Consider the following 20,217-nt stretch of genomic DNA (forward strand, 5'->3'; position numbering starts at 1 on the left):
CTTGCAAAGTGCAAGGTCCTGAGTTCGATCACTGGTACCAAAAAAAAAAAAAAAAAAGAAAGAAAGAAAGAATAGGAACAGAGAACAGAGACACTCTCAAAGAGACACATCCATGTGCTCCCAAAAAAGCCTTCCCAAGCCAGGGAGAAACCACCTCCCCTCCCAGCAGCCCAGAGTCACTGAAGAGACTGGCTCTGTGTAGGAGAAAGACCAGGATGGCGTTCAGAGCAGGCTTCAGGGCTCCCGTGAGGCTGAAGGCAAAGCATCTAAAGACATCTGAAACAGCTGAGCACATTACACACCTGTAATCCCAGCACTCGGGGAAGCTGAGGCAGATGGATTGCAAATTCAAGCCCAACCTGGGCCATGGCAACTTAGCAAGACCTTGCCTCAAAAACAAGAAAAGAAAAGATGGGGATGTAGCTCAGTGTGATAGCCTCAAGCCCCAGCAGCACAAGAAAGGAAAATGTAAGTCTGAAACACAGGCACTCCCTGAGCAGAAGGTCTCAGAGGACAATCTGGGGGGTGGGTTGGGAATAAGCATCGAGGCCTGGAAACCGGTAGAGAGGCAGTAAAGGGGCGCATGACGGCAACAAACCCTCTAAGGCCAAAATAGGAACCAGCTGAGCCAAACCAGACAGGGAGGCTCTAGGAAAATCAAATTTGAGGCTGGGTATGGTGGTGCACACCTGTCATCCCAGCACCGGGGAGGCTGAGGCAGGAGGATCGCTGTGAGTTCAAGACCAGCCTGAGCTACGTAGTGAGTTCCAGGTCAGTCTCAACTACAAAGTGAGACCCTGCCTGAAAAAAAAAAAAAAAAGGAAAATTAAAATTAGATGTTGAGACACTCACTCAAACCAGGCGTCGTGGTGCAAGCCTGTCACCTCAGCACTTCAGGACGCTGAATCAGGCAGGACTGTAAGTCCGAGTCCTGTCTGGGGAGCTAGTGACTTAGTGAGATTCTGCCTCAAAATAAAGAATTAAAAAGCAGCTGGAAATATAGTTCAGTGGAAAGGCCTTGAGTTCAATCCTCAGTACTGAAAAAAAATAAATAAATGAAGAAGAAAAAGGGAGGAAAGGAAGGAAGAACTGTCATTATATCGAACACCTAAAATGTACCGATAACGTTAACTGTAAAATAAATGCTGTGAACCAAACACAGAAGAAAATAACGAAGAAAGAGATTGAAGCTGAGCGCCCCTTCCCCCCGCACCCTCGGCATCGTGTCCCTGCTGTCTCCGACAGGACAGTTCAGGGTGATGGGACCAGCACACCCGCTCCGGGCCCTGGTCGGGGACGCCGTGGACCTGCCCTGTCGCATCTCTCCCGGGAAGAACGCCTCGGGCATGGAGGTGGGGTGGTACCGGCCGCCCTTCTCCAGGGTGGTCCACCTGTACCGACAGGGCCAGGACCAGGACGCGGAGCAGGCCCCCGAGTACAGGGGCCGGACCGAGCTGCTGACCGACGCCCTCGGGGAGGGGAAGGCGACCCTCAGGATCCGGAGCGTCAGGTTCTCTGACGAGGGCGGCTTTACCTGCTTCTTCCGAGACCATTCCTACCAAGAGGAGGCGGCGGTGGAGCTGAAAGTGGAAGGTGAGGGGCGTGGCGCGGGTGGTTGAGGCTCCGGTCTTGCTCAGTTGAGACGCGATTCTTCGGCACAAGCGTCCCGTTCCCGAGAATCGGTCCCACAGGTAAGTAAAACAGCGCACGGAGCTCCTGGAGTGTCTGCTGCGTCTCCGTGGGCTTTGGGAAGGAGAGGGGAATCCAAGTCAATGCTCACGAGCAGGGAAACGGCTGGTTAAATGATGATATCTCTGCCATGAATATTATGCAGCCAGTAAAAAGGCTGTTTTAGAGCTAGCTATACCAGGTGGCTTGAAAGCATTTCTTGAGGAATTGTTGAGCAATAAAGGCAAAGTATAGAATATAGGCAACGAAAACATGACTCCGTGTTTCTGAGGGTGATATACATATTGGGGTGTACATGTATTCGAGAAAACCATGAAAAGATGCCCACAAGAAAATTAATATGGATCACTTTGGTGTAAAGAGAAGAGAAGAGAGAATAGAAATGTGAACCAACCAAAGAATGAAAAAGAACAGCCCCTAATTATCCATGTGATCGTATCTATCTAATCACATAAAAGTATATCTAAGTACAGTGGCACAGGTCTGTGATTCCACTTACCCAGGAAGCAGAGGTGGAAGGATGGAAAGGATGAGACGACTTTAGTGAGACACTGTCACAAAATAAAAATTTTTGAAAACGTCTAGGGGCCGAGGCTGTAGCTCAGGGGCTGGGGCTTTAGCTCAGTGGTACCGTGGCAAGCATGAGGTCAAGGGTCAAGGCAAGTCCAATCCCTGATACCACCCCCAAAAAGAGAAAAAGGGTATGAACGTATCTCTCGGGGGAAGAGCGCTTGCCTAGGATGAACAAGATCCTGGCTACTACAGAAGGGAGGGACGGAGGGAACAGGCCATGGTGGGACACACACCTGCAGTCCCAGCACTCCAGAGAGAGGCAGGCCCGAGGAGGCTCTCTGGGGAGATCCTGTCTCAGAAGAAGTTTACATGATAGGTACATCAGCGATAGCTACATCAGCGAGTACAGATCAGAGAAGGTAAAGAACAGTTCTGTTTTTAATTTTTATGTTTTTTGGTTTTTTGAGACGGTCTCACTGTGTAGTTCAGGCTGGCCTCAAACTCACAGCGACCCTCCTGCCTCAGAAAGACAAAAGGCAAAATAGAGAAGATGAGATGAGCAGGCAGCAAACATCCACAATAATCTATTTCTGATTATTTTGTGCTGCTACAGGGGACAATGGATTTATTTTTATTTACTTTTTTTGCGTGGGGGGGGTTCAAGACAGGGTCTCATTGTGTAGTTGAGGCTGACCTGGAACTCACTATGTAGCCCAGGCTGGTCAGCTTCCTGAGTGCTGGGGTTAGAGGCATGCACCACCACGCCTGGAAGGGACTATGTATTTATAAGTTAATGTCTGAGGCAGGAGGATCGCTGAGAGTTCAAGACCAGCCTGGGCTACATATTGAGTCTCAACTACATAGTGAGACCCTGTCTCACAAAAACAACAAAAAAACAAAAACAAAAGCATAAGTTAATGTAAGATCTAGATGGGCTTTTCGGTTTCACCTAGGAATGTCTTTTTATTTATTAGTCATAAAGAAGAACATTATCTCTTCTTCAGCATGTATATATTATTTCCTTAGGTGAGAAACTATCACTCCCTATGCTGGGGATGGAACCGAGGGACTTCTCACTGAGCTACATCCCAGCCCTCTTTGTTTTTGTTTTGTTTTATTTTGTTTTTTGAGACAGGATCTGTTTTATTTACTTTTTAGTTACTTTTCTGGTTGCTGAGATAAAATACCCAACATCCACAGGAAAGGTTTATTTAGGTCAGCATTTGTAGAGGTTTCAGACCATAGTAGGCTGGCTCCAAGACAGGGTGGCTTTAGAAAGAAGAAACAGTTCATGGTGGGCAGTCAGCAGCAAAGCAACAAGGGAAGACTACAGCTCTTTCTATCCCTCATATTATATCCAGGCTACTTAGCACTCATAGCACTCATACCCTTAATCCTAGTGACCTCGATCCTAGCATCGTACCATGAGTCAGTCACACACTCTAGATTCAGCCACCTCTGAAAAGCTCCACCTATGACTGCATGAAACTTTGGGGGAACATCTAGACCCAAGCCATAACAGGGTCTCACTGAATCGCTGAGTTTCCCAGGCTAGCCTCAAATTTTGGCTTATCCTGCCTCAGCCTCCTGAGGAGAAGCACTCTTTTGTTTTGTTTTGTTTTTTTAGGACCAGGGATCAAACTCATGACCTTGCACTTGCGAGGTGTGGTGCCACTTAGCTAAATCCTCCACCCTAGGAGAAGCAGTCCCGCCAGGCGCATTCATAGAAACACAGTGCAAGGGAAGGAACACGCACAGCAAGGATCTAAACACAGTTACAGAGGGAAATGGATGTCACCTGTAGCTTTTGTGTTCACCCTTCATTCTCCCAAACAGCGTAGGCGCTGGAGGACTCCGCACGTTGATATTTATTCTGTCTCAGGAGGGGCATAGGAGGAGCTCGGAAAGTTAGTGCCTGTTTAATTGAAGAACAGAAGCGTTCTGAGAGCCTGGGCCTGTGCCTCCTCCCTACTCATGCAAACATCGCACAGTCCCTCCCTGGCTTCTGTATTTGTGTGGGGTGACTGGAAGGTGGCATTGTGCCCACAGTGACAGAGCGCCATCTCTGGAGACAGGGCCTGGAAACCGCTCTGGGAATCACAAGGTGGTTCTTCAGGCAGCTGTCTGTGCTGGGTCGTTTTTACCCTCGAAGAGTTCAACAGGGAAGACGTCAGTGTATAGATTTTCCTCTTTCTGGCTCAGTGGCCTCTAATCCAGTAACTGCCTCCTCCACATAGTCTCAGAGGCCAACACCAGAAAAGGAGGAAGAAAGCCCAAAAACTGCCGCCGGGGAGAGAGTTTTCCTCTGAGCCTCTTCGGCCCCTCTAAACAAAGACTCTTTCACAGCCATCCAGGACCCCAGGAGCACCCTGGGTGGCCAGGAAGGGAGAGAAGCTTAGGAATGAAATGTACTAACTGTGCTTTTGTGTTTCAGATATAATAAACTCTCCTTTTTCTGTAAAAGATTTCTGATCTTTTTATTGTTTTACTTTTTTTTAGGGTGTTTTGTTTTGTTTTGTTGAGACAGGATCTCACGATGCAGTGCAGGCTGGCCTTGAACTCACAATGATCCTCCTGCCTCAGGCTCCCGAGGGCTGAGGTTACAAGTGTGGGCACTACCATGCCCAGTTCTCAGTACCTTCTTTAAACATTTCATCACAAAAATTTAAAAACATTCAAAAGTAGAGAGGACACTGGGCCTGCAAGAGCCATCTCCTGGCTGCTGTGGTTGTTAAACCAAGGTCACCTACAGCACTCTTTGCCAACCTGAGTTGCTGAGGCAAATCCCACGAGGTGACGAGGTGCGATCAGCTCCTGCCTAGACACTCAGTCAAGCACAGAATGCTTAGAAAAAACAGAAAAGACAGGATGACCACAGTCCTATTATTACATTTTTAAAACTCAGCAGACCAGTTGTAGTGGCGCATGTGTGTAATCCCAGCACTGGGCAGGCTGAAGCAGGAGGATCGCCTCAGTTCAAGGCCATCTTGGGCAACGTAGCCAGACCCTCTTAGAAAAAAAAAAATCAACAAAAATTCCTTGATATAATAAAATGCTTATCTGTAAGGTTTTGGGGAGTTTTTGTTTTGTTTTGTTTTTTGTTGTTGTTATTGAGGATCAGAACTGGGGACTTTGCACTTGGAAGGCAGGAGGCAGAACCACTGAGCTCAATCTCTGGCCTGTAAGGTTTTCTGATGGCTTAGTAAATGCATTTTTACAGTCAGTTCGTTTGAATAAGATCCAGACAGGCTCCACACAGCCGCGTTTGTCCCAGGGTTTCCCTGAGGTGTGAATTTACTCTCCGCTGCAGGGCACCAGGTCGGGCTTGCTTTGGCCGGCACCCTTTGTAGGCTTCTCTGCCTTACATCAGCAGGCCGTGCTGTCTGCCTTCTGGTCCTTATTTTGAATAATAATGGAACTAAAACCAAAGCGCCAAATTCTAGGGAACAGTTTAAATTAGAAAGTGAAAGATGGGCTTGAGGGCAAACGCCTGTAATCCCAGAGGGGGCAGGAGGGCTGCTGTGAGTTCCAGAACAGCCTGGGGTACACAGTGAGAAACTGCGTCAAAAATCAAAAAGAATAAACAGGGCTGGGGATTTAGCTCAGTGGCTCTGCCGCCTACCTTGCAAGCGCAAGGTTCCGGGTTCAATCCTGGAAAAAGAAAAAAAGGAGCATTTCACTTTCAAATGCTTCCTACTTGTTCAGAGTAGCAGTCTACCTCTCTCTCTTCCTGCTTTCCCCCATCTTCCAAAAAAAAAATATATATATAGATATAAATATAGATATAGATATAGATATAGATATAGATATCTTTTAAAATGAGAGAGAGCCAGGGATTTGGCCTCGCAAGTACAAGGTCTCCAGTTCAATTCCCCACTACCTCCCCACCCCTAAAAGAGAGGCAGAGGAAGCCTTTAGGTTGTTAAACTGACAATAACACAACAGGCTGCCGAAAGGAGAGGAAGCACAGTGACAAAGGTCCCGCTCAGCTGTGGGACAGCTGACACCCAGACCACGGCTGGCGGGAGGCTGGCTTTTTTTTTTTTAAATGTGTTTGAGAGAGGGTCTCCCGATGGAAATCGTGGGAGACTGGAACTCACTGTGTTGCCCAGGCTGGTCTCCAAGTCATAGTGATCCTCCTGCCTCAGACCCCGGAGAGCTGGAATCACCTTTGCACACTGCTGTGTGGGCTCAGGTTGTTTTTTGTTTGTCTGTGTTTTGTGTGGTTTTTTTTTAGACAGTCTCACTTTGTAGTTCAGGCTGGCCTCAAACTCTTGGCGATCCTCCAGCCTCTGCCTCCTGAGTGCTGGGATTACAGGCATGAGCCACCACACCCAGCTTGCTTGGGTTGTTTTTTACCTTAACTTTTTTTTTGGTACTGGGGACCATACTCAGGACCTTCCACTTGCGAGGCAGGCATGATGCCACTGAACTACATCCCCAGCCCTTTTACTTTAGCTCTTAATTGACCTTCTCCCCTCCAGCCCTGTGCCAGTGCCTCTGCTGTTGTCACCCCTCAGCCTAAGATCCCATAGCCTGAAAGTCAGATACAAGCTCCTTGGCCAGCCCTCAGGCCTTCCTGACTGGAAGCACCTGTCCTTGTGAGCCACCAGCCCTAGCTCAGTGTCAGTGCTGTGTCACCTTCTTCAAATCTTGGTGATACAGCTTTGTGTGATCGGGTTTCTGAAGCCCCAGGACCGGCCCTTCTGGGAGCTGAGGATTCAGGCTGCTTCTGCCTTTCAGATCCCTTCTACTGGGTCAGCCCTGGAGTGCTGGTTCTCATCGCTGTGCTGCCCATGCTCCTCCTGCAGATCTCCGTGGGCCTCGTCTTCCTCTGCCTGCAGCACAGACTGAGAGGTACGGGGCAGAGCTGGCCAGGGGCTCCTTCCCTGACAGGGACTGGCCTTTGACAGCCAGGTCAGTTAAGGTTCACTCCTTAGGGACTTTGGTTCAGAGCGCCGTAAGAACAACAAACGCATTGTACAGCCTTGTTACTCTGAAAATAGGGAAAATCATCAGTCTTGAAAGCTAGAGATCAAAATGCCAGCCCACATCAGCCTATCCTCAAAGCACAGAACTTACTGAAAGCTTTCCTGTGAATGAGGGTGATGTAGGAGAAATCTCAACCTGGCAGATATCAGATGTGCCCGGTTTATGTACCATGAAATCAAACAATGAATTCCAAACGACAACGGGGATTAATAGTAGGAAAGGGTTATTGAGAGAGGTAGCTCCTGAGAGGCAGGCGGGGTTCTGCATGGGTTGCCACGGAGTACCCGTGTCAGGAGTAATTTATACAACAAAAGTCGGTACAACATGGGGCAGACCACAATCAACCTACAGGATTACAAGTATAGCCACTTTGCTAGTACTGATCCAATAGGGGATGAATCACATAGCAAGGCTGCATGGAAAGAACAAAGGCATTTTTGGGAAGGGGTAGGTTCAGGTACTCTGGTCACCCACCCAGGAAACTGAAACCTGTCTGGATTTAGCTGGTGCTAATCCCAGAATAATTCCAAGTAACTTTTCCCTTCAGGAGGCATGTGAGTCTAGTCATTGTGTCTTTTTTTCCTGGTACTAGGATCAAACTCAGGACCTCATGTTTGCCAGGCAGACGCTGTACCACTGAGCTAAATCCCTGGCCCTTGACCACTACATCTTCATCTTCAGGCTCGGGCTTCTTCAGATGTGCCTCCCCCGGCCACAGTTCTGAAGTCTGTATTTTTTGTGCTGACTTCCTCATGAGCCCAGTCCCTCTCTGACTGCACATTAACCTCTCTCTAACTTAGCTGCCCATGATAATAGGAACTTGCTTCTCTGTGAGCACTGTCTAATGTACTTCAGCCCCATCTGTGGAGGAGGCAGGTGAGGCCGGGCCTGGTTCAGTGGCTGACTAAAGCAGAGGGTTCTGCGTGGCAGAGCTCAGGATGCTGCACGGCCTGCACAAAGCAGCTTCAGCTCCTGGGTTGTGCGAGCGCCTGAGTCTGGCCGGTCTGAGACGCTGGGAGGGTTTAAGGAGGCTCTGAAGGGAAAAATCTCTGACCTAGCACATGCTCAGAATGGCTTCCTCCGCCATCTCCACTGGACAAGGAGCAGAACGAACTCTTCTTCTGTGCCCAGAGCATTGCCTGCAGAGCCCCCACTTCTCCCTCAAGGCCAAAACACAAGGACTCTCAGCCCTCACCCTACCGTCACCCAGAAGACAGAGCAGTAAGTAGGGCTGGTCCCGCAAAGCAGCAGGGACACCAGTCGGATCAATAATGGGGCCTTCTCTTTCACCCTGAATTCATCCAGATGCTTAGATCTCCAAAGAAAGGATTTCAGCCATCAGGGCTAAGCAGGGAGAACCAGAATGGAAATAAGTGTGGGGGTGCACACCTGTAATCCCAGCACTGGGGAGACTGAGGCAGCAGGATCCCTATCAATTTGAGGCCAGCCTGAACTATGTAGCAAGACCCTGTTTGTTTATTTGTGTGGGGTTTTTTTTTTTTTTTTTTTTTGTCAAAAAACAAAACTAGCTAGGCATGGTGGTGCACACCTGTAATCCCAGCACACGGGAGGCTGAGGCAGGAGGATCACTGGAGTTGAGACCAGCCTGGGCTACATAGTGAATTCCAGATCAGTCTCAACTACATAGTGAGACCCCATCTCAAAAAACAAACAAAACAAAACAAAATACTAAACTAAATTGCAGGGAGGATTAGAAAGCATAATGTCACTAGGGTTGGGGATTTAGCTCAGTGGCACCCCCTCTGCCTCTCAAGTGAGAGGTCCTGAGTTCAATCCCCAGTACCAAAAGAAAGAAAGAAAGCATAATGTCATGTAGTGTCTGGTGGAGCCAGTTCACAAAGCATCTGCTCGCCCAATGTCCAGTTTCTCCCATTCTTGTTCAGATGGGATGTGACGGCCCAGCACGGTGGAGGGGCAATGTGATCAAGAACCTGGATAAGGAGGAGCGGTGGGGGACGTGAGGATGCCCTATGTCAGTCTGGGGCGTGGCTGTTTACAGGGCTGCTTGTATTTTTTCTCTGTTGAATCCAATTTTAGTATATGTGCTGCCTAAGTGAGCACTCTCCAAACAGCAGCCAGGACAGAGCCCGAACCCTCAAATCCAGCGCCCTTCCCACACTGCTAAGGCTGCCACACAGACCCTACAAAGGGCCAGGGGTGCCGGCTGTGGAAGGGTCCCATCTAGTGCCAGAGCAGGAACTAAAAGCACTACCTTCTTCTATTTCAGGGAAACTTCGAGCAGAAATAGGTGAGTTTCAGGCCCTCTTCTCTCCATTTCTCCTTTTTGGTCTTTTGGAATAACTGAAATGGTCATTTCCTCAGAGCACCTCTGCCTCTCTTCCAATACTTGTGCTCCCTTCAGCTGAAAATGCACCATTTAAAACCCTAACCAGGGTATGGGGAAAAAATTAGAACCAAACTACATCACATAAAGGTACAAGATCCCAATGATGCAGTTTTGTTTTGTTTTTGGTACCGGGGATCAAACTCAGGCCTTTGTGCTTGTGAAGCAGGCAGGGGAACTCCTGAGCCAAATCCCCAGCCCTAGATCCCAGTGATGAACGAAACTGTACTGTATACCTGAAAAGTACCAATAAAATCAGTGAGAAAAAAAATAAAAATAAAACCCTAACCAGCCACGATTTAGAAAGAATCTTTGCTGTCCCTTTTCTTCCCTCAGGGTAGAAGTAAAATCCTACGGCTTCCCTTTTTATTGTGTCGGGATTGGAACCAATTTTAACTGATTTAATGATAGGGAGAGGGGAGGGCGTCCCTCTTCAGTGCTCTACTAAACCCATTTCCATTTGTTCCTCTTTCAGAGAATCTGCACCGGACTTTTGGTGAGTGCCCGCCTCCCACCCCATTTCACCCTTTTCAGGGCCCTTCCCGGGCTTGTTTTTCTCTGAAGAAGCTGTTTTGTGCATCTAGGAATACTTACATACCCAGACTCTGTCCCGCTGGGGAGGTGACACATACTGCAACAGGAAGACAAGCACACACAACCAACCTCCTGTCCTTCCTGACGGAATGAGCTGTTCATGACTCATCAGGGAGGGAGGGCTCTTTAGAGGAAGAGAAAACCACCAAGCCCCACTTGATACCTTTCCTGTTTACTCCAGACTATCCAGGGCCTAAGCACAAGGACAGCAGAACAGCATGCTAGTGTTTGTGTTTTTGTTTTCTTTTTTTGAGACAGGGTCTCACTATGTAGTTGAGACTGACCTAGAACTCACTATACAGCCCAGGCTGGTCTCAAACTCACAGTGATCCTTCTGCCTCAGCCTCCTGAGTGCTGGGATTACAGCCACGAGCCACCAAGCCAAGCATAAAAGTCTTTATTTTTTTGGTACTGGGGATTGAACTCTGGTCCCTGCACTTGTGAGGCAGGCAGCAGAACCAGAGCTAAATCCCTGGCCCTAGCGTTTGTGTTTTTTGAGACATCATCTATGAACTCACTGTGTAGCCCAGGATGTCCTTGAACTTGCAGCGATCCTCCTGCCTCAGCCTCTGAGTGCTGAGATTACAGGCCTGGCTGATCATGAGATCTATGAGATTGTAACACCTTTTATATTATAGCGAACCCCTTCCAGAATGTTTTTCTTCTTCAGTGCGTGGGACTGAGACCCAGGCATTGTTTATACTAGACAGGTGCTCTCCAATAAGCACTTCCCCAGCCCCACAGTAATATTTTTATTTCTTTAGTTGTTTTTTTTTTGGTACCAGGGACCAAACTTGGGTCCTTGCACTTGCCAGGCAGGCAGCGGCACCACTGAGCTAAATCCCCAGCCCTTAATGTTTTTAAATGTACACATGAAACACACAGGATTACAAAAGAAAATCATTGTATTGAAGTAGTTACCAACATCTGAAGAAATTTGATATAACAAATGTTTTTAAATAACAAAAGTAATGCATTAAATAATATAGCAGCAACTCTAATAATGTAATTTCAAAACATTGATAAACATAAATAGTATCTGGAGATTTCTGTAACAACTTTAATGGGAACAATAAGCTAGATTCAGAAAGACAAATATCCCATGTTTTCCCAAATGTGGAACCTAGGAATAACAATAATAATAATAATAATAAAAGGGACATGATATACAAGAAAAAGGGTACTGGAAAGAAGGTAATGCAGGATGGATATGATCAGCTATAAAAATGCACAAAATGCCATATTTTCCTTGGTTAACATGGCCAATTACTATGTACCTCTGTACCTATCATGTGTGATTTCCACTGGTGATTAAGCCACAGGTTCTGCTGTTTTGTGCGGTTTTGCTGCCTGCAGTTCTAGGGATTGAACCAGGGCTATCAGGTCCCAGGCAAGCCCTTACCACTGAGGTACATCTTCAGCACTGCTGTTTGCTTGCACATCTGCATGCACACACGCATATATGTGTGCGCATCTGGTCTAGCCAGGCGTGGTGGCACACTGTAATCCAGGCATGCAGGAGGCTAAGGCAGGATGATCTCCGAGTTCCAGGCCAGCCTAAAATATAGGGAGACCCTGTCTCAACCCCCCATGTACAAAAAAATAAGAAATCCAAATCAGGTGTGGTGGCAAACGCCTGTAATCTCAGCTACTCAGGAGATTAAGGCAGGAAGATCACTAATTCCAGTCTAGGCTAAGTAACTTTGAGAACTTGTCTCAATAAATAAATAAATACAGTTTTTGAAAGGGCTAAGGATATAGCTCAGTGGTAGAGAGCTTGCCTAGAATGTGTGAAGCCCAAGTTCAATCGCTAGTGGGGCGGGGGAAGAAAAGCCCAAGCAAAACATTAACCTTGTTTATTCTGGTGAACAATTCAGATCCCCACTTTCTGAGGGTGCCCTGCTGGAAGATAAGCCTGTTTGTAATTGTGCCGGTTCTTGGACCTCTGGTTGCCTTGATCATCTGCTACAACTGGCTACACCGGAGATTAGCAGGTGCGGTGTCTAGGCAGCCATGGGGCCTCAGAGCCAGAGTGGGAAGCTGCGGGCGTGTGGCCAGGGCCCTCCGCGCTTCCTTCTCTGCCCCACGCCCTGCCTGGGCCGCCCAGATCCTCTGTGGAGAGCCCCTTACACCGCGTGGGACCCCAGGGTCCACAGGGAGGGAGGGAAGGGGGAGGCTGACGTCCCCACTGATCACCTGTTTCTTTGTTTGCAGGGCAGTTTCTCGAGGAGCTAAGTAAGTCCTCTCTGCTAGGCCAAGAAGGAAAAGCCAGAAAAAGCACATCAAATCAATAAGAGAAGGGGGGTGGTGCTGAAGGTTCAGGGTCCCAGAGCATGGAGGGGCTGGAGCGTGTAGGACAGGGGCGAGGGCAGCAGGGGAGCCGGGCACCCTGCCTGCCGCCTGTGGGACCTGCGGCCAGCACGCTTTCCCATTCTCCACAGCAGCCACCTGTGTGCTGTCCCAAGACCACCCAGAGGCAAAGGGAGACGGCCCCAGAGAGTTCTGCAGGTCCAAGGCCCAAGGTGTCACAGTAGCGACCACTGCCGACTTTCTTCTTTCCAGGGAACCCCTTCTGAGGGCTGCCGGGCCCGCGGGGACGCCCCGTCCACCGAGCTGCACACGCGTGCTCTCTGCCGTGGGGACATTGCCATCTGCGGACACCACAAAGCCCATCGGCCTCGCCCCTTCCCTCCCTCCCGCCCTCGTTCGTATCCCCTCCATCTCCCTCAGCCCAAGCCAGGCGGGCGCTCTTCTCGCCGTCAGAGGACACTGTCCCGGCGGATGACACGGACCACAGGGCTACGAGCCAGAGATCAAGTGCACCCTCCTCACACAGAAAATGGTGGTCGTTCGTCTGATACTCCAGCCCTGACTGGACAGAAGGGGCAGAGGTGGATGGCAAAGGACAGGGTAATCCAAGCATCACAGAGGAAGCTGAGAAAACTGCAGTCTGGACGCAGTGCACCTAACCCAAATCCGAGGCTGAAGAGACCCGAGAACTCAGGCCAGGGCTCCATCCAGCCCCAGCAGCCCGGGAAGAGGCTGCGATCTGCCCGAGAATGCCTGCCGCCTTCCCTCCCTGCACCCCGCACTCTCCTCACCCTTTTCACCCCACCTTTACACTTATCAGAGCGTCCACAGTTTTGTTCAACAATTACTGATAAAAAAACAAGTACTACTTGATGGTGTATCAAACACAGAGAAACAGCTAGGTGCTAACTAATAATAACACGACTTTCTGTGTGCCTATTTCTGCTCCCTTTTCTTTGTTGTCTGTTCACCTTTCTCCCTCCAGGCTGCGAGCCCATAGCTCAGTCCTCAGGGAAACCAACACAAGAAAAGACCTCAGCCAGAAGGGCCTATATTTATGCTTCAGGATCCTCACTGCCCCTTTTGCCTGTCTCCTGTACACATTTTCTTCTTACCTCCCCTCTCCTGAGGGTATGGATCCTAAAAGTTCTATTTTCTCCATGTTTCCAATCCTTCCTGGCCACAGAGGAGGTGACGTCACGGGAGAAGCCGAGCCGCTGAGCCAGGACCAGCCGGCACTCCCGGGGGCTCCCCGGGCACTGTCCCCTGTCCTCGGAACCCTTCCAGTGGTCCAGCAGGCCATCTTTCTCCCCAAAGCAGAGCTCACAGACGGGGCAACGATAGACCTTCTGCCTCCAGTGGGTCTGCTGGTGGTCGGCCAGCCTGGAGGAGGAGCTGAAGGCCTGGCCGCAGCGGAAGCAGCGCAGCAGCTGCTCCCCGAGGTGTGCCTCCTGGTGTCTCGAGAGGTAGGCTCTCCTGCTGAAAGTCGCCGGACAGTGTGGGCAGGAGAAGACCTTGCGTCTTGAGGGATTCGCTGGCAGACAGCTGGGTCTATCCAGGCAGGACGCCCTGGTGCTGAGCGCCCGGCTCCTGGTCACTGGTGCTTGGTTCTTAGGTTCAGGTACCTGGGTCTGGGCCCCAGGACCCTTAGTTCTAGACACAAGGCACTGGGTCCTGGCTGCTGGTGCATGGCTCACATCCACAAGCCCCTGGTGAGGCTGCCGGCCCCCAAGGATGGGAGCCCGGAACCCCGCTGCCGTGCCTGAACTCCCAACAGTACGTTTGGGGTTTCCAGCCACTGGCTCTTGATTCTGGTGAATCTTCTGGTGACGTTTGAGCTCTGACTGGTCCCGAAAGCCCTTCCCACACACAGGGCACGAATGGGGCCGATAGCCTCGGTGGACACGGCGGTGACGGCTAAGTCCAGAGGCATCACAGTAGGTCTTGTCACAGAGCGAGCAGCAGAAGGGCCTCTCCCCGAGGTGCATGCGCCTGTGGTAGCTCAGGGCCTTGGGGTTGCGAAACAGCTTCCCACACTGGCCGCAGCTGTTGGTCTTCCTGGGGCTGTGGACAAACTGGTGGCTGTGGAGGTAGGAGATCTTGCTGAAACCCTTGCCACAGGTGTAGCAGGAAAAGGGCAGCCCACCCTGAGGTGCCTGGAACACTGGGCTCCTGTCCTCAGACCCAGGCAGAGTGGAGGGTGGGCTCTGGCCAGGCCCTCTGTGAGCACAGGGGCCCTTCCTGTCACCACCAGCCCCAGGATCTTTCAGAGTCTGACCAGGCTCTCGATGCTGCTGCTTCCTGTGTCCTGCAGTGAATGAGGGAGAACAGAAGATTCATCGTGAGAGAGAGCAGCACAGCCTGGGTATTCAGCCCCTCCCTTTCCCACCCAACACCTTCTCCCTCACCTTTGGACCTCAGGAGCTGGAGATAAGAAAAGCTTCAGGCTTTTCAAATCATAAGCAAATAAAAATGTATTGGAATCTTCCAACAATGTCAATGATTAAATTTTTTTTGGGGGGGGAGGGTACCAGGGATCGAACTCAGAACGTTGCATTTGTGACGCAGGTACAGCACCCCTGAGCTAAATCCTTAATCCGGCAATCTAAATTCTAACTTACAGCGGCATTCCTTAAACTCCATCTTCTCTCATATTGTTCATACCCACACAGGTACCCTACAGCACCTCCAGATCCTATGTGATATACAGTAATAACCCCACCTATAACTTTGCTTTTCGTGGTTTCAGTTACCCAGGGTCAACCGCAGCCCAAAATATCAAATGGAAAACACTGAGAAAGATGACATTCATAAAACTTATTACAGATTATGATGGGTGTTCTATTTCATTATTGTTGTTTAATCTCTTTCTGTGCCTTACATGTTAAACTTTATTACAAGTATGTAAACATAGGATGAAATAGCATATATGGGGTTCAGCGTTGACTGTGGCTGTGGCTCCTAACATGCCCTGGGGGTTTGAGGTCAATCCCCCATAGACAGAGCAGGACCCTCCACCCCAGTGCTGGGCATGGAACCCAGGGTCTCTCGCACGCTAAGCAAGTGCTCTACCACTGATGTGTAGCCCCAGCCCAAAAGAGGACTATTGCATACAATATCATGAAATGCGGGACACTGGAGAGTAAAATCATTATCAATAATTAATGGTTATTATTAATAATCAAGACGGGGAAGTATAAACTGAGACTGTTCTGGCAAGCTAGGAGTATAATCAACCTGGCTTGACATCTCTCAAGTCTCTCTCTCTTTTTCTTTTTCTTTTTTTCTTTTTTTTTTTTTTTGGCAGTACTGGGGATTGAGCTATATCCCCAGCCTGCTTGTTTTTCCGTACTGGGGATCAAACTCAGGACCTTGTGCTTGCAAAGTAGGCATAGTACCACTGTGCTAAATCCATGGGCCACTCCAGCCCTTTAAAAAAAAATTTATGTCAAGGCAGGGTTTCTCTAAGCCCAACCAGGACTTGAACTTGGGATCCTTCTGCCTCAGCCTTCCAAAGTGCTGGGATTAAGGCAACACCACTGCGCCTGGCATCTTGCCATCCTTTATTTCCAGGGACAAGTCTCTTCTCTAACCTACCTTCTAGTTTATCTTCCTTGCCTCCCTTTTATCATCTAAAGAACTTTCTAATTAATTACAACCAACATAGTTACTCAGTGCCTACACACTGAACACATCCACTTCTGTTGAGAGGCTTGGATACTCACCGTGAAGTCGAGGGACTCAAGCCTCTGACCTCAAAGTCTGGCCAGAATGGAGAGGTGAGATGAGAAGGGCACATGGATCCTTGATCCTCAGGCAGCTCGCCCTCCGTCCACGGACGGCCCTGGCCCATCTTCTCTCCTTCACAACTTACCTGCACGGAGGGCTTCTCCACGTGGGGAATGGAGGTCTGCTCTCCGCTGTCTCTCTTCTTGCTCAGCCTTGGTGATCAGACCTGGTTTCAGCATAAATATTTTGGCTGGTGAGTGGGAATGAGAAAGAGTTGAGTTGGACCTAGGCTCTGACTTTTCACTTTGGATGGGGACAACAGGCCACCTCCCGTGTGCTTGGTTTAAGAGGTTTGATCTGAGTCATTTAGATGCGGGATGAAGACATGCAAAAGGACAGCTCCTAGCAAAGTACCTGGCACATGAGTGACTCACAGGCTTCTGTTTCTTATTCGCCCACTGAGCTTATCTACCTGCCTGGGGTAGCCTGCTACTCTCGGGCCCCAGCACAAGGGCTTTTCGAGGGACTCCAGCATCTTACCCACAGACACTAGGTTCCTGAAGGTTTCAGACATAACATCATGGTGAAGGGCCCTCTGGCTGGCACCCAGACATTCCCACTCTTCCTGGGTGAAACTCACTGCCACATCCTCCAAGGTGACAGGCATCTAGAAGAACAGACAGACTCAGGGAGTGTGTGTAACAGCGAGACTGACCACCTGGTCTCAGGGTTCAGAGAATGAAACCTACAGGAAAAATAAAGCCCTGGAAGGAAGAGGAATATAAAAAGTACGAAACAACAAGCACAAAGCCAGTGGCTGTGACCTCTCAAAAGGGCAGAGAAGAGAAATGGAGGGAAATACACCGAAAATAAGAGCACACACACACACACACACACACACACACACACACACACAAAGCAGTAAGGCTGCCCCTTACCAATTTCAGGAAGTATCCTTTCTGATAGCAGGATAAAGGATAGCAGGGCCGTGCGGGGCACTGAGGAGGTCTGTAGCTCCTTTTCCTGTTTAGCATGGGACAGTCTGAGACCCATCAGATGGGGGATGGATGAAAGAGCTCCTGGGCCAGGGATTTAGCTCAGTGGTGCTGTGCCTGCCTGGCAAGCACAAGGTCCTGAGTTTCATCCCTGATACTGAAGGGAAAAAAAAAGAGCTCCTGGTATAGGACTGGTCCTGTCTCTAGCTCAGTCCCCTCACTGTCCCCTACATCTTCTAGCAGTGCTCACCCTTTTTGGTTACCCAGCTCGCTTGAATGAGCCATACCTTCTCTTCCATGGTGCCTCTTTCTAGCTTTATCCACTCCTGGCCTGGTCCCCAGGGCTGAGACTCCTGACGGCTCTCAACATCTCTGTAACTGGGCAGATGGAGACATCCAGCAGAGGCCACCACCAGGCCGCATATGGCTTCCTGTGAGAAACTGCTCTGCTCCAAGGAACCGACTTCTCCGTTAGCTCCACTAGCCAAGTTCTCCTCTGCGGCAACGTAGAACACCTCTGATTCCTTTCCAGTGCAGGCCACAGAGTTCAGGGCCCTGGATATGTGGGGCTTGGGGGCCATTGCCCAGCAATGACAGGCTGGGGCCGGTATCTACAGTCTGCTCCAGCCCGCCTCCAGTCACAGGGGGCATCCACCTCTGGAAACCTGAGGTCAGAGAGAAAAGAAATATCTCAGCAAGAGGGAAAGTAAAAAACGAGGGCTTCCTATCCTGTTAGGGAAGGCCACGAGCTATCAGTGCCTTCCTATGCGCCCTCAACCCTCTCAGCAGCTCCCAGGGAGATAACAAGTACTGACACCACCTTCATTTTTGTTTGGTTTGACTTTTTGAGACAGGGTCTTCCTATTTCTAGGCTAGCTTGAACTCACTATCCTCTTGCCTCAGCCTTCCAGAGTTGGGATTACAGGAATGCACCACCATGCCCAGCTACTAATCACATGTTAAGGAACCCAAAGCATACAGATGTGAAGTAACTTATCCAAGGACATCCTTGATGTGTGAGACCTAGTTTTTTCTTGTTTTGTTTTTTGACACTTTGAGATAAGGTCTCAATATGCAGTTCAGGCTGGTCTAGAACTCAACCTGTAACCCAGGCTGGCCTCAAACCTGCAGCGATCCTTCTGCCTCAGCCTCCCTACAGGTATGCTCCACCATGCAGGCAGAAGCTGGTGTTCAGACCTGGTGCCAAAGAGATGTATAAGCCAGGGGCAATCAGGCCAGGATCAGTCACAGACCGCTGAGCCAGTCTCTTCATTCTCTGCGTGGTTTTATTGGAAATGCAGGAATGAAGAAGACGCCCACCAAGAGCCCTACCAGGACTAAAAAAATATGACTGTGTGACCTAGATTTTTTCCCAGGGTTGGAGATCAAACTCAGGACCTTGGTAGACAAGCATTCTACTACTATGAACTGCATTCTGAATATACAGATGCTCCAACTTACAGTGGGGTGATGTCCTGATGAAAATGCTGTCAGTTTGGAAAGGCATTCAATGCAATGAACCCACAGAACAGTACAGCTAGGCTGGGCATGGTGGTGCACACCTGTAATTCCCACACTCAAGAGACTGAGGCAGGAGGATCACCACAAATTCAAAGCCAGCCTGGGCTACACAATGAGTTCAAGGCCAGCGTGAAATACATAGTGAGACTCTGTCTCAACCACCTCCCCCTCCAAAAAAGAACACCATAGCTTTGCAAAACAGCACACAGAGAGCACCCCTTGATTCCCCACCTGACCTAGTGGTTGACTGGGAGCTACAGACTGCTGTCACTACCCAACATTGCAAGAGTATCAGTGTCTTCACAAGATTCACTATCACATGGTTTCTCTTATGTAACCTAATCCATAAAGAGCCAAATTAAAAAAGAAAAGAAAACAGGGGCCAGGATTTAGCTCAGTGGCTCCATTGCCTGCCTTGCAAGTGCAAGGTCCCGAGTTCGATTCCCGAAACCAAAAAACAAAACAAATTAAAAAAAAAACAGGTAACAGGAAATAAGGAGATTTTTTTGCAAATAGGAAACCAAGAGATGGAGGGAGAGGGGAAGGAGGGGTCGGGAAGGAGACATAAAATAATTAAGATGTGTTATGTACATTACCAAATCCCTGTGATGAATGCAATCATTAGGTAATGCAAATTTGTACTAATAAAAATAGAAATTTGAAAAAATGTTTGAGATACAAAGAATAAACACCAGTGTCTTATGTACCATGCATTACCAGCCTGGGGACAAGATTCAAACGCAAAATCCAAAGTACAATTTCAACTGAATGTTTAAGGCTTTCCCATCATTACAAAGTTGAAGCCTCCGTGGTGGCACAGGCCTGTAATCCCAGCCCAGGCGGGTCTGCTAGGGTACCTCGAGTTTCAGGGCCACACTGTGAGTACACAGCCAGACACCGTCTCAACAAAAAACTAAAATCTGAAGTTGAATCATCACAGGCACACCGCCGAAAGTCAGGAGTCCTAGCCCTGGCGCCAGGGCTCTGCGCCTTCAGTCCCTGCGGACAGAGGGCTGAATGCCCGCCCCTCCCCCGGCAGCCCCCATCTTCCTTCCCACCAGACACTAGGAAAAAGAGCAAGTTCTTAAGAATAAGATGACTTTTTTCCCTTTCACTTTGGAAGGGGGTTAGAATTGAAAATACCAGCAAGGAAAAAGGTATTTGAGGAACAGTTAATCAGATCCCCAAAAGGTATCACGAGAGCTGCAGGATCCGAGTTGATTTTCCTCCTTCCTTCCCCTCACAGCTATTCATATTCATGACTGCGCTGCGAAGTGCGTGAATTCAGAATTATTTTCCCACTTTCCACTGTGCCACACTCCAAACAGCTTCAGTCAGCGTCCCCGTGGACCTGGTCTTCTGACTCTGTCGTCTCCAGTCCTCACCTTGGCATCTGCTGAGGGTGGCAGAAGAGGTCCCGAGTGGGGATCCTACGCTGGCCTGCGCTGCTCCCACCCCGCACCCTCCGGGGCGCTCGGTGTCCCGGGCTTCCGGGCTCCGGACCGGCGC

The 20,217-nt window shown here is 49.4% G+C and overlaps 2 protein-coding genes across 4 annotated transcripts in view; one reads left to right on the forward strand and one right to left on the reverse strand.

Moving 5' to 3' along the window:
• The window catches only part of Mog (myelin oligodendrocyte glycoprotein), a 13,735-nt gene extending 939 nt beyond the window's left edge, over positions 1–12,796 (forward strand). The window contains exons 2-8 of one of the 2 annotated variants that reach the window (XM_033766346.1): positions 1,246–1,593; positions 6,946–7,059; positions 9,443–9,463; positions 10,035–10,055; positions 12,031–12,147; positions 12,368–12,388; positions 12,716–12,796. In XM_033766346.1, the coding sequence (XP_033622237.1) occupies positions 1,246–1,593; positions 6,946–7,059; positions 9,443–9,463; positions 10,035–10,055; positions 12,031–12,147; positions 12,368–12,388; positions 12,716–12,729 (656 nt within the window). In that variant the 3' untranslated portion in view covers positions 12,730–12,796. Of the gene's footprint in view, positions 1–1,245; positions 1,594–6,945; positions 7,060–9,442; positions 9,464–10,034; positions 10,056–12,030; positions 12,148–12,367; positions 12,466–12,715 lie in introns of those variants that run through there. The other variant, XM_010643400.3, reaches the window with a different exon arrangement.
• Zfp57 (ZFP57 zinc finger protein) lies at positions 12,357–20,211 on the reverse strand. Of its 2 annotated transcripts, none has more exons than XM_010643398.3 (5): positions 20,094–20,211; positions 17,475–17,852; positions 16,733–16,859; positions 16,338–16,418; positions 12,357–14,771 (listed from the first exon to the last, which is right to left on the reverse strand). In XM_010643398.3, exons 2-5 carry the CDS (start codon positions 17,766–17,768, stop codon positions 13,519–13,521), a joined length of 1,755 nt encoding a protein of 584 aa, XP_010641700.1. In that variant the 5' UTR covers positions 17,769–17,852; positions 20,094–20,211; the 3' UTR covers positions 12,357–13,518. The 2 variants fall into 2 exon arrangements, with proteins under 2 accessions (XP_010641700.1, XP_010641701.1); XM_010643399.3 differs by lacking the exon at positions 20,094–20,211 and adding an exon at positions 17,131–17,344 and having other exon boundaries at positions 17,475–17,562.
• Between the last annotated feature and the right edge of the window lie 6 nt (positions 20,212–20,217).

This window comes from Fukomys damarensis, unplaced genomic scaffold, assembly GCF_012274545.1.
Source record: "Fukomys damarensis isolate Sample0158 unplaced genomic scaffold, DMR_v1.0_HiC HiC_scaffold_20, whole genome shotgun sequence".
NCBI classification, from domain to species: Eukaryota; Metazoa; Chordata; class Mammalia; order Rodentia; family Bathyergidae; genus Fukomys; species Fukomys damarensis.